Here is a 13,972-nt window from a genome sequence, read left to right on the forward strand (position 1 = left end):
AAAATTAATTAATATTATTTACTAAATTTAATATATAAAGAATATACTAGATTTAATATAAGATAAATAATATTTATTTGTTTTTTTTGAATTAAAAAAATATATTATCAATTTCATGTGAAAAATGAGTTTAAAAAAATTAATTTGTTATTAATTTCTTAAAAAAAAGTGAGAAATATTATCTTCAATAGACAATTATATATATATATTATAAAATTAAATAATCTTATTTACTAGATTTAATATATATAAATAATATGCTAATTTTAATATAAGATAAATAATATTTATCTATTATTAAAAAAAATTATTATTAATTTATTTAAAGAAAACAACAAAATATGAGAAATACTTTATTTAAAAGACGATTTTCAAAAAAAAAAAAAAAATTTCCATTTCCTATTATACTTATACAATTATTATAAATATATATTATAAAATTAATTAATTTTATTTACTAATTTCAATATAAAATAAATAATATTTATCTAGTATTTTTCTTTAATAAAAAAAATTATTATCAATTTATGTGAAAAAATTAAAAATGAGTTTAAAAGAAAAAAAACAAAATTTTTATTAATTTATTAAATAGTTATTTACAAAATAAATAATTTTGATTTGTTTTAGTTTTTAAATTAATTTTATTATATAAATTTTAAAATTAAAAATATTAATTTTAAGTTAAAATTTCATTGTAAAATGAATAAAATGTAAAAAAAATAAATAATTTTAATTGTTCTTAATATTCAATTTTTTTATTTAAATTAATTCAATTAAGTATAACAAATAAAATTAATTTAGTTTCATATTTTTTTTATTTATAAGATAAATAATATTTATCTATTATTTTTTGTTTATGTGAAAAATGATTTTATAAAAACACAAATTTGTTATTAATTTATTAAATAATTATTTTAAAAATAAATAATTTTATTTTGTTTTAATTTTAAAAATAATTTTATTATATAATTTTTAAAATTAAAAATATTAATATTTAATTTAAAATTTCATTGTAAAATGAATAAAATATATAAAAAAAAAATTAAATTTCAGTAAAAAAATATCTAAAAGTTTTTATGCCAATAATAAGACAAAAGTGGAAAATAGTATATAGGAATGTTTTCTATTTTTTAAATTAAACAATAGTTATAATTTTTATATAAAATGCAATAATTTCTAGAGACTTGTCTAAAAAATGAAACAATTTTAAAAATTATTAAAATATGTTTTTTTGTAAAATGTTTTATTTTTATGAAAAAAAAATTTTAAAAATAAAGATGGGAATTATATTCAAATGGATATTATTTAAATTATATTTATTCAAAAATAAATTTAAAATGAGTTAAATATGATTTAAATAATTTAAAAATCTAATTAGATTAATAAGGACACTATTAAATAGATTAATTAATTAAATGAGTTATACCAGTAGACACAAAAATGGGCCAAAACCTAGCAACTAAAATTTATGAAAAACGTGTTAGGTTGGTGACGTGTATACGAATCTTATCAAACTTTGCCACTTGTAACAAAATCAACTCAAGTTTGCCACTTGTAAACATATCAACTCTACCATCGGCGTCGTAGAAGCTCGAAGAGGTTCGCGAGTCGTTCTCATCCTCCATGGCATAGCTGTGTAAATATTCATTCATGGTCGTCTAGGGTTGGCTTATTTAATCTTGGATCCGGGTTTTTACTGAACACTTTACCCGATGGTTTTCTTTTTTGCTTATTTATTTTTCTCTCTCTCACTCTCTTTTGAAATTAAGAATTCGAAGGATTAGGGTTTTTCTAGGGTTCGTGCAAAAGGAAAAACGCTTCATGTGCAATCAAGATGTTTCTTGAAATGATGGAAAATTATTGGATGGACATGTTTATAGTTCTGATCTGACACAAAATGTTTGAATTTATAAATGTATCGCTTCTATTTGCACTTGTAAACATACTGCATACCTGAATGCGGTTCAGCCACTTCAGATCACAAATATTCCGATGTTTATATATATGTGAAAAATTTAGGTGACAAGGATATTGCATTTCCCAGGAATTTTTGGTATTTTTTCCATTCAATTGGGTCCCATGGAAAACAGAGAGTGAGAAATGCAAAGGCAATTCTTAGGTGAAATGGAGAAAAGAGAAGACTCTCATTCTCTTAATTTGCCCTAACTATAATGTTTGTGGCTGGAAGATACGTATTTGTTACAAAGTTATTTGAGTAGAATAGTTGTTACTTATACTGTAATGACATACACTATATGAAACTTTATTAATTGTGTGCAGACCTCAGTTCTAAACCCACCCTTTGGGTAGGTTAGTTATATATATATATTTCAATGCGTATAGCATCTCTCGATGTAATTCTGAATTGGTTGCCAAATGGTATTTTCTTGCTTCAAAAGGATTTATCATTTTCCCTCCATCTCTTTCTGTTCAATTCCATACAAGGTTCGTAGTTCTAACCATCTCACTTTCTCCTTGCTGTTTATGTTGTGTTTCAAGTTTGTCAGAGTGTACTAATTGTGAGGAAAATTAGAATGAAATCTAGTGTCACATTGTGTTAAGAGTAGGCAATCCAACTGCAGTGAGATTTCTCCTATGAATATGACTTGATTGACAAGCGATGTGTGTTATTCTTCAACGGACCAAAATTTCAGGACAGTTCCTTTTTTTTGACTCACAGGCATTGGATAGTTCTGCTTGTTATCTGTTATTCTCCACAATAAATGGGATAGTTTATAGATCCCGCTGTAGCCTCACATATTCTTTCTCTTATTGTTGTAATGGTCTTTATGGCATTTGAAGCCTATAAAAATCCAAATTCCTTTTAGTAGGTACAAGCATATTGTTTCCATTCCAACTAGTTGGGGCTGAGAACATCAAGTTATTTCTGCATTCTGGTTTCTAGAGCTGGCTTTCATGATTCATGTTCATACCATAAGTTTTACATTCACCTTCTACTGGCCACGGTTTTTGTTCTTTGTTTGCTCTTGGGGTCTACTATGTAACAATAAGGCATTAGATGCGATATAAGACAAGTTACATTATACCATTGCTTATTAAAAAGTAAAACGAAAAAGGAAAAAAAAAAAAGAAAGATAGAGGAAAAAGGGCCTCCTCACTCCTTCTTTCAACCCTCGTCTCCTCTTCTTCCCCACCTGACGCCCACTCCGTCCTTGTGGACTCCTAGCTCTGCAGACCCTGCACCTAAAGTGAGTTTCTCTTTCTTCTTGCATTTGGTTTTCATGAGAACTTGTGTTTTGTGTTTTTTAGGGTTTGGTGTCTGAGAGAGTGGATTCTAATATCTTAAAGAGGTACTGTGCTTCACAATATGATGGGATTCCCTGTTTAAGGCTTTAGACTTGGGTAGATTCTGGAAATTTTTGCTTATGTCTTTGAGGTTCACCTGGTGGTGGAATTTGATTGTGCATGCCTATAGGATGATGATTCTATTTTGATATTATATTACAGCACAAACTCCCTTTATCCACCATTTATTTGTCATGATCTTTTCCCTTTTCTTTGTGAAATTAATGTTTGATTATTTTCTGCTTGGCATCCGGTGAGGATTAGTGTCAGTCCACTCATGTTTGCAATTAAGAATTGAGGCTTATGGTTTTAAGAGTCATTCCAAAAGCTTGAACACATTGCTTATCATCCCATGTCCTGGTATCACTCAAACTGGACTCTGCCAACCACAGCATTATTATAGCTGAATATAGAAATAATTATAGTTGATATTTTCACTGTGCTGCCATTTGATTTGAATGATAAAATTTGTAAGGTTTCATTTGATACTGCAAGCCTGACTGAACTAGAATTCCAAACAAAGTGCAGTTCTTTAGTTCAACCCAATGCACCCTATTACACAATAGTTACCATGATGGGGCTTTGGTCCATCATGTTTGTCAAAACCCAGAGTCTAGGTAGTCTGGTTGTTTTCCGAGTTGACTTTTTTCTTTGAAAGAGTTGTCCATCCATTCGGTTGCTGGATTTTATGTTTGTGAATCTGGTTCGGTTTGTATCTGGTACTCTCAAGAAAGTTCGAGTATATTTTTTTTTAGTTCACAAGTATTTTTCTAATGATATTTGTGCATGTTATGTGGATTGGATTACTTAAATAACTGGTGTGAATGTTGGGCTAGTTTTATCAATTTAAGTCATGTTATTGTTTTTACTTTCAAGATTGATATTTCTAGATGATTAACATCTTAAATACCTATTTTGTTGTTTTCCTTGGGAATGTGGTCTACTTATACATTGCCTTGAATTTTAGATGCAAATTCACAAGTATGGTTAAATGCAAATTGAACATATATCGTGAGAGATTGGGAGTTTGATCTCTTTGATGATATGTGTGTGTGCCAAATATGTAATTCCTTTTTCAAGATGTTTTTAGCAAATGTTTTTTTTGACTGCATATTTATTAAGTCGAAGTATCATTCTGTATGATAGTTGTAGCATGCCTCATTCCATAAGATGCTGATATAGTGAAAACGTGGTCTCATAACTCATCATCTGATTTCATGATATTTGCTAGCTGCATGCTTACTTCTCTTTCTATAATCTCTATGTCCTCCCAGCATTTCCTATTTCCTTGTCACCATGACCTTGAGCTTGAGAGCAAACATAGAGCTATACCGATGTTTTGCATCTTCTGGTAGACCCTGTGACCAGAAGGCCTATGTCACCCAACAGCATCCATGCAAAGGCACAGAAAATTGCTTTTCTAAGAGGTTTTCGCTGCTAAGGATGGCTGCTGGAGAAGTGAGACCAAGAAGACCAAGGAACACTAGCCTTATATCCTCAATGTCAAAGAACAATTATGGGGAAAGTGCTGACATGGCTGATAGTCTTACATATAAGGATGCTGGTGTTGACATAGATGCTGGCTCAGAGCTAGTTAAAAGAATTGCAAAGATGGCTCCAGGGATTGGTGGCTTCGGAGGTCTTTTCCCTCTTGGTACGTTACTCTATGGTTTTCATTATCTTCTTCATTGGGGACTAAAATTCTTGAATATTGAAAGAATTGAATTTCAAACCCTATTCTAATACATTCTCTAATCATTATTGTTGAAAATAATAATTATAAATTTCTTGTCAGCAATGGCTTTCACCTTGAAATATATGGTGAAATACCTTTTATTTTCTGTCTCCTATGGATGCAGTACTTACCCCTACTATTAAATAAAAATACTTTGGATTTTTTACTTGACATCACACTTATAGACTTTAAAAAGTAAGAGTTTGCAATAGAAATACCTTGAACCTAATATGACATTTCCCAATTAAATTTGACTTGCAGCTGCATGAAAACAACAGGCAGAAATGACTATTTTCTCATTGTGTTTTCTATGGTTAACTTGAATGGTGCTTCTTGAGACTGGCATGTAATTGTTGCAGTGGGATTGTGAGGGTGATAATCGAAGCAACTATGGTAGTTTTGATTGTTGAGCTATTAGGGGCCTAAAGACCTGGCTATGGTGCTAAGGGATTCAGGTGGGGATGTGAGACGTTCTAAGCTCAATTCCCAATAAGGACTAAAAAAGAAAGAAAGAAAAAGAAAAAAAAAAGCCCTTAAGGCTCTTAAGTAGGTCATTTCCATGTACTTTCTTTACAAACTTAGTCATTGTTGTCTTAAACCATTTTAGCACAAATGTAGTCAGTATGACACAAGACAAGTTTTAGGCCGTATGGTATTAACTTTAGATGTCAAGAAATTTATTGTGTAGCTGTCTATGCATGTTAGGCCGGCTCATGTTCACCCTTATAACTTTCCTAATCTCAAGTAGCCTATTGAAGATTCTCTCATATGGTACACAAACATCATTGAATTCAAAAGCTTCCATGTCTTTCTAGCTCTTTTATTTTGTTTTTCCTCAGAATTTAGAGTGTGCCATAGCAATTGTGTAAGTCATCCTGATTGATTTTGGCATAGGGGGTACCCCCTTTTTGCGCTAGGTCTATGTCATAGAACTATAATTAGTGGTGGACAATTGATGCTTATTATTGTCTTCATGAACTTTTCCCTTTTTTTGGGAAGAGAGATTTGTATGTTCTCTAGATCTGGTTGTCTGCAAGTTTTTTTATGTTGTTCACTATATCTTATGAACAGGTGACTCATACCTTGTTGCTGGTACTGATGGGGTGGGAACTAAACTGAAGCTTGCATTTGAAACTGGAATCCATGAAACTATTGGGATTGATCTGGTAATTTTTTTTTCTATGTTCATATATTTATTGTTTTCAAGTAGATCTTTTTTTTTTTTTTTTTTTTTCCTATTAATAATTGGCTTTGGCTTCCTAATGCATTCCATTCCAGGTTGCGATGAGTGTAAATGACATAGTTACTTCTGGAGCTAAGCCATTATTTTTTCTTGATTACTTTGCCACAAGCCACCTTGATGTTGACCTTGCTGAGAAGGTAGCAGACAATTATGCATAAATTTAGCTTTTTTCTTGGATTCATCATATTACAACTAACCACATATGCTGAAGCATGGTTAATTTATTCTTTTTCTTTTTGTGCCTATTCAGGTTATAAAAGGAATCGTTGATGGTTGCCAACAATCTGACTGCGTTCTTCTTGGGGGAGAGGTATTCCAAACTTTGGCCCTTACTGCTTTTCTTTTATATTGTCTTGATTCTATCTATATTATACTGCATTACATATAAAGAGAAAGGGAAATACTGGGTTTAACTCTTTAACTGCTGTAATTCCTATGAGGTCAAATAGTTACAAAGCTCTGTGTGGTGCAATGCAATTGGAAGGTGATGCCTACCAACAAGCAAGGTGTTCATCATCGATGTTCTTTAAATGAATTAAACTTGATATACAAAATTCTGATCATCTAATGCATGCCATTCTTTTGGACAGTCAACTATAAGGGGTTGGATGTCTGTAGAGGTTTGGGATTGTATTGTATTTTGCATCTAGGCTTCATGTTTTCTTTGTTATGGAAAAATTGGAAATATATCCATCAAATGAGTGATTTGTGGTTAGATTGTCAATATTAGAGTCAATATAGCCTAATGGGCCTTTTTCTTTTCATTTTCATTTTGGTTTAAAATATGGTGACCTATTATGGAGGTTATAAACTTAGGTTGAGCTCACTGGACTGCATTTTTCAGACAGCAGAGATGCCAGATTTCTATGCAGATGGTGAGTATGACCTCAGTGGTTTTGCAGTTGGTGTGGTAAAAAAGGATTCAGTTATTGATGGGAAAACTATTGTTCCTGGAGATGTCCTCATCGGTCTGCCATCTAGTGGAGTTCATTCCAATGGTTTCTCTCTTGTTAGAAGGTTGGTCATTGTAACCTTTATTTCATCAATATCAATGGTGAAGTCTGCAGTGGGTTCATTTCTAGCCTTTCTTACATGATGTATGTCAAGATCTCTGCTGACAGATACTGGCATGTCTTTACAGGGTTCTGTCCAAAAGTGGCCTTTCTCTGAAGGGCCAACTTCCTGGTGAAGCTATTACACTAGGTGAAGCTTTGATGGCCCCGACTATTATTTATGTTAAGCAGGTCATTCATCACCCTGCCATGTTCACATTATCATGCTCTATGTTGTCTTGTTCATTGGATGAGTGATTGCAGAAGGTCTCTTTTATTTATTTTTTATTTTTTTTAATAATTTTTTTTTTTAATGTCCAAGCAGGTGCTTGACTTTATCAGCAAGGGAGGGAGGGGTGAAGGGGATAGCACACATCACAGGTGGGGGTTTTACTGACAACATACCTCGAGTATTTCCCAAAGGCCTTGGGGCTGTGATCTATAAGGACTCCTGGGAAGTCCCATCCGTATTCAAATGGATCCAAGAGGTAAGAATAGCCATCCTCAGTTGAACTTTGTGAATGCGATGAACCTTTTTCCATAAAACAGTACAGATTTTCTTCATTTTGGCAATTATCGGTCTCAGCTTCAGAAACATAACGCCATATCATATCAGTGGCTAAATCAAGATGAATGAGTTATTTGCAATAGGATTATAGTTAATTTTTCTTGATCACAGAGCTATTCTTTAATAATCATTATGTATCTTTTGAAAATACTTGGTAATTTAATCCTCCTATTTATTTGTGTTTCTTAGGCTGGCCGAATAGAGGATGCTGAGATGAGGCGGACATTCAACATGGGTATCGGGATGGTTCTAGTTGTCAGTCCAGAGGCATCATCCAGAATACTTGGAGATGGAAATGGAGCTTATACAGCATACAAAATTGGAGAGGTTGCGAGTGATGAAGGAGTAAGATATGGCTGAAAAAAAAAAACTAAAAAGCATTATACCTTGAGATACTTGTTTTGCATCTGTTCAATGAGATGAAATATGATTTGAGTTGTGGCTCATCTTTTTGTTCTTCCTCCTGTAACAATTTTGATATTTAAAGTTGTCAGATGCAATTGACTGGATTGATAAGGCACTGCGGATTTTGTTGTAATGTATATTGAGTTTGAGTTCCATGGAGAAGGAATCAATTTCATTGATGATTTACATTTCCATTCATCATATTCATTACCAGCAATGTAGGGCTCCAATTACTACTATCTTTGGTAAAAATGATTAGCAAAAATTAACATCAGTTTCCAGTTAGAAAACCCTAAGTCATTACATATTGCATTCAAGCAATCAGTTCATCTTCTCTTCCAATGCTGGTGATAGATTTCATCCTTCTCTTCTTGTGGGTCCCACCAGAATTTGCTCCCTTCCTGTTCATATTGCACTGGACTTCTGCTCTCTCACCACCACCAGCTTCTGCCATGGAGCCGCCCACTAATCGTCCAGTGGGGCTCTGCCATTCTGTCTCGTTTTCCTTCTTCTCCAGGCCCATCCCTCTTCTAGCTGAGTTTACCATTCTGCTGCCTGAATTGTTATGTTGCCCTTGCTGCTGCCGCTGTCACTGTCCCTGCTGTGTAGCTCCATTGGAAGGTCAGCCTCTTGCCAACTCTTACCATTTCTTGCATGATCATCAACAGATGGTAGCCTATTCTCATGAATGACAAGGGCCTCTCACGTTTCATTTACCAGTGGCCAACATCCTGAACTATGCTTCAAGAACTTCCTTCTGTTATAATCAGTGTCTGCATCTCGCCTTTCCTCACGGGCCACAGATTTTCCCAAGTTTCTCCCACCATGGAGGCCTCAACTCTTCCCCACGGTAACTTCTTTCCATCGATATAGAACTCTGTAATTTAATTAGTAGAAAATATCAAGCAAAAATAATTTCTCATAATTGATTTACCATAAACAATATAAAAAATAAATATAATTAAAAATAGTTAAAATATCGACATATATTTAAATTATTTATTCTTTATATTAAAAAAATAAAATAAAATAAATTTAAAAACATGTAAAATAATATATTAAATTATTTATTCTTTTATTTTCTTCCACGTTTTTTTTCCATCACATTTTTTGCAAATTTTCAAAGTCAAATATAAGAAAAATGTCTAAATTTGAAAATAATTATTAAGAATGGCACAAAAAAGGTAAAAAATAAACATCAACGACAACAACAACAAGACGGAATGAACGAGTTCGCATTTACGTATATTTACAAATTGCAAATTGAATTCAGCTTGCCAAACCTCTTTTGTTTTTTTTTTTTGCTCTTTCATTGTTGTGGTCCCATTTGGAGCAAGTGATAGCCCATATACCTAATTTACATCTATATGATTTGATTTGGTAAATATTGGAAAATTTGATCAATCATGTCTTGTCACATTATATCATACTATATATATTTTAGTTTTCATTACTTTTAAAAATATGACAATCATATAATGTCATGTCTCGCATTAGATTTGATTGGTTCTTACTTCTTATCTATATATCATCTTATTATTTTATACTTTAATTAATTTATTTTTTTGTATTTTCTTCTTATTTGTTTGGTCACGATCTTATTTACTTATACATTAGTTTTATATTATTTATATAATCATCTCTTAATTTAGATTGTCATACATTTTCAATCTTCCATAAGTGCCAACTCCAACTCGGTACAACAGAATTTTTCTTTTTTAGCATATAGAAAGGTAAGTTACGATCTTTTAGAAAAAAGTCCTACTGCGTCTTCCCTGTTGGGAGACAGATACAACAATCAATGCCCTACTGCTACTGGGTTTCAATCACTAAAAATCTCATTTAGGAAATTTGTTATTTTATTTTATTTTTTTGGATTTGGCTTTAGTTACAAATCAGCCATAATTTGTTCAAAGCTGCTTCCACAAGAAGCAATTTTCTTTGCACTAGGAAGACGTGCTCACTCACACACATCAATGTGGCTAAATTTTCTCAAACAGGGGTCTATGATGTGCTTGAATTGAATCTTTGGGTCAATGTCATCATAATTAAAGCTGGCCCCCAATAAAAAGAGAAAAAAGGAAAAATCTTCATGGATAGATCCATGTGCAACTCATGATGATGATGCTACTCTTTTTGTAAAGCTGGCCCCGTGGCAGGTGGAATTTAGGAAAAGCCACAAACATACTACATTTCATAAATGGAAGACCCTAAACATATAAAATTCTCATACAAAATAACAAATCGATCAGCCACTCTCATCCAAGGGACAAACCCCAATGGAGTGACTCCATGGCATCATGATCCATCACTTGAGTCATTCTCGATTTTCCAAAAACACCCAGGTACTGCAAAATCCAGCAGGACCATAAGAGGCCTACAACACTTAAACATACTCATATATTAGTTAGTACTTAGTACTACTACAACACTACATGATAAATATGGGTAAATAAGGGAACAGATCAGGGGCATTTTGGTCCTCCTTCCTTGGTCTTCCAGTTGTTGTAGCATGGGCAGACGGCTTTATTACCATAATACCCTGGGGGAACGCACAGGCACTTTTTGCAGCATTTCTGACAGAAGAACATGCAAGGTTTGTGGTACTGTGTCTTGCCGCACCTCCTCGAGCACTGTGACGGGCATTCTGGTCATTTCGCACCACAACAATACAAAAGCTGCATCATTATCATTTGGCTTTTTGACAAAAAAAGAATTAAAAGAAAAGGAAAGAAAAACTGGTTCTGTTTTTACCCCTTTTTATTTTTGGGGGGGTTTTCGATGACGGTTGAGTCTTGACCACGGTCAAATCGTTTTGACTGTGGTAATTAGAGCATTTATTCAAGGGCATAATGGGGCTACAATTAGGTGGAAATTTTTGGAGGTTACGACATCCGTGATTGGAGGGCGGTTTCGCGGGTGACAAAAAATGCAAGAAATCATGCGCACCACGGCGCATGTTAGCTTTTGGAAATATCATTTCGCACCACATGAAAAGAAAAGAAAAGAAAAGAAAATTGGGTTAACGACTGAGAAATGCAAGGGTGCATATTAGCCTCTGCAAATTCAATTTCTTGCTCACTTGCATTTTACGCCTTTTTTTTCTTGTTTTTTTTTTTCCTATGTCTTTCACATTTTCTGTTCCGAGAAAATGAGAAGGAAAAATGAGTTAGCGAGTTATGGCACATTTTGGCCTCCACAAATATAATTTCATATTTAATTCGTTCAATTCGTGCTGTTGTTTGTTTTTTTTCCTGAGAAAAATAACGAAACGGAAATGAAAAGAAAGGCGATAGAAACAAAGTTCGGAACTCACGGAAGCTCTTCAGACTCCCCGGACCATAGTTCTTCTGAGAAAACAAACAAACAAACAAAACAACCGCATTTGTTCAGAAAACAAACTTCCAAAACAACACTCGCACACAATCCTAAAACCATGGAGGAAAAACAAAAGAAAATGCGAGAAAGCAAGCTTACTTGGTCGTAGTGGTGACCGCCATGGCCATGCGAAGCCAAAACCTGAAACAAACACCACAAAAAGCGGTCAATAAAAAACCTCTACCAACGCACATTCCTTTCCTTTTCTCTCATTTGTGATTTCTGGTTCGAAGAGACTCACAGTGGTGTGAAGCATGGAAATGGCGAGAAGAGCCAAGAGAAACAGCGCAAACACCTTCGCCATGGCGATCCAATGCTTCGAACAAACCCCCTCCCTGAGAAATCTGGAAGGAAGACAATGACAAAGGAGAAAGGCAATGAAAGAGGAGAGGGGTTTGGGGGTGAGTGTGGAGTGGAGTGGATGAATTGGCATTATATAGAGAAATATCTATGGAAGTTGGATGTGCTGTACAGAGCGTTACTCGCACTCGCTCGCCTAGGATTTTCTCTTCCCTCGCTCCTATGGATCTGACACCTGTCACAATGACACATGTTCATCTACCGTGGAAAGTTGAGAGCTTTCTCTGTGTGCGCGAGTAGGTGTTCTGTGTTGATGAAGAACCATCCTGGTTTACCTGTAAATCCGAGTTGGTTTTTGGAATCCGAAAATGCCCTTAGCTTTTACACTGAAATATGTCATAAATGCAAATCCTCTCTTTGCACCAATGATACAAGTAACAATTTACAAAACCCTAGGGGTCAATTTTTGGGTATCGAATTCCAGGTCACCAATCAGACTTTGACGCGTGTAAAATCTTTAAAAATATAACAAATTCTATAATAAAATCAACCTATTACGAAAGAAATGAACAATATAGTAAAACATTTTTTGTCCATGAAATAATTAATTATTGAATATTTTGGTTTTTAGATGAACCGATATCAACCTGTTAATTGATTTTCAAATGATATTATTTTGATACGTAAAACTAAGATGAATTTAATAATAAAATAAATTTTAAAATAATAACTTAATAAGTGATCTTTTATAAATGATTTTAAGTGATTTTTTATTATTTTTTTCAAATTAAAATCTTTTTAAATACCAAAGTTTTATAGGAAAACATTCTACTGTTTTTAAAAACACTTCCCCATCGGCTTTTATTGATACCATATTCATTAAAAACAATTTTAAGAAGAATAAAAAAAGTATTTTTCATATGATTCTTTTGAGGAGAATTTTGATATAAATTAAAAATGATAGAATTTTTAACAATGTATTATAAAATTGATGGCTTTGTGTTTGACAATCCATTATTTTGTATTTTTTAAATTTTATTATTTTATAAAAATAATCTTATTAATTTATGTCTTATTATTAAAAAAAAAAAGAAAAAGAAAAAAAGAGTACAAGAATATTTATGGAGGGCAGGAGGGGGAATAAATGGGTGGTGTTTAAGTAATCTTACAAAGAGTGAAGGATGAAGGGACAGCGTGTAAATGATAATAAAGGAAGGTGGAGAAGGTGGTTATGAGGGAGGTGGAGGTGGGCCCTGTCCTCAGGGAAGAGAAACTCAAAAGGAAAAGTGAAATCTGTAACCAAATTAATTAATTTTATTTATATATATATAATTAAAATAAATAGAGAGAGATTAAAAGAAGGGGGGAGTTGAAAGAAAAGGCCCACCAACCGACTCCTATTCTGCATCAAAGCATGTGCACAACTCTGACCCAGGCACATGAGTGTGGGACAAAAGCCTGATATTACCATTTTTTTTAATTTTATTTATCCGCTTCCAACCGTACACCACCGGCAATTACGCTCACCGACATCTCTCCGACGATTACTCACCCAGCTTCCCCTCCTTTTTCAATAATGGCTGCTCCATGGATTTTTATCCTTTCATCCTTTTGTCTCATTAATTTTCTTGTATTTAGTGAATTCGACTTTACCCTACACTTTGAACGGTCCAATAGCAATTTGATATCAGTTTCTTTTATTAACCATTGTATGATTGTTTTGTGACTTATTCTTATTATTTCATACCTTATTATTTATATTCATCCATATCCAAGTCTCGTTTGTTTAAATTTAAAATGCACTATACTCTATATTTTAATCTTATTTATTTATTATTTAATTAATTAGATTTTATCATATATTTTGGACAACTCAAATTTGAGTTTTGATGGTTTAAAAAAACTTTGAATAAGTTTTTCAAAAAACTTAACATTCAGAAAAAGAAAAAAAAAAAATAGTTGTTTTACTATTCAATTATTTATCT

The 13,972-nt window shown here is 33.0% G+C and overlaps 1 protein-coding gene and 1 pseudogene across 1 annotated transcript; one reads left to right on the forward strand and one right to left on the reverse strand.

Annotated features, from left to right (window-relative positions):
* Positions 1-1,584: 1,584 nt before the first annotated feature.
* LOC100256067 (phosphoribosylformylglycinamidine cyclo-ligase, chloroplastic-like) lies at positions 1,585-8,495 on the forward strand (annotated as a pseudogene).
* Positions 8,496-10,474: 1,979 nt separating this feature from the next.
* On the reverse strand, positions 10,475-12,152 carry LOC100250853 (gibberellin-regulated protein 4). The gene is made up of 4 exons (XM_002283481.5): positions 11,929-12,152; positions 11,787-11,828; positions 11,626-11,659; positions 10,475-10,956 (listed from the first exon to the last, which is right to left on the reverse strand). The coding sequence occupies exons 1-4, from the start codon at positions 12,118-12,120 to the stop codon at positions 10,775-10,777; spliced, it is 450 nt and encodes a 149-aa protein (XP_002283517.2). The 5' UTR covers positions 12,121-12,152; the 3' UTR covers positions 10,475-10,774.
* Between the last annotated feature and the right edge of the window lie 1,820 nt (positions 12,153-13,972).

This window comes from Vitis vinifera, chromosome 14 (genome assembly GCF_030704535.1).
Source record: "Vitis vinifera cultivar Pinot Noir 40024 chromosome 14, ASM3070453v1".
Taxonomy (NCBI): Eukaryota; Viridiplantae; Streptophyta; class Magnoliopsida; order Vitales; family Vitaceae; genus Vitis; species Vitis vinifera.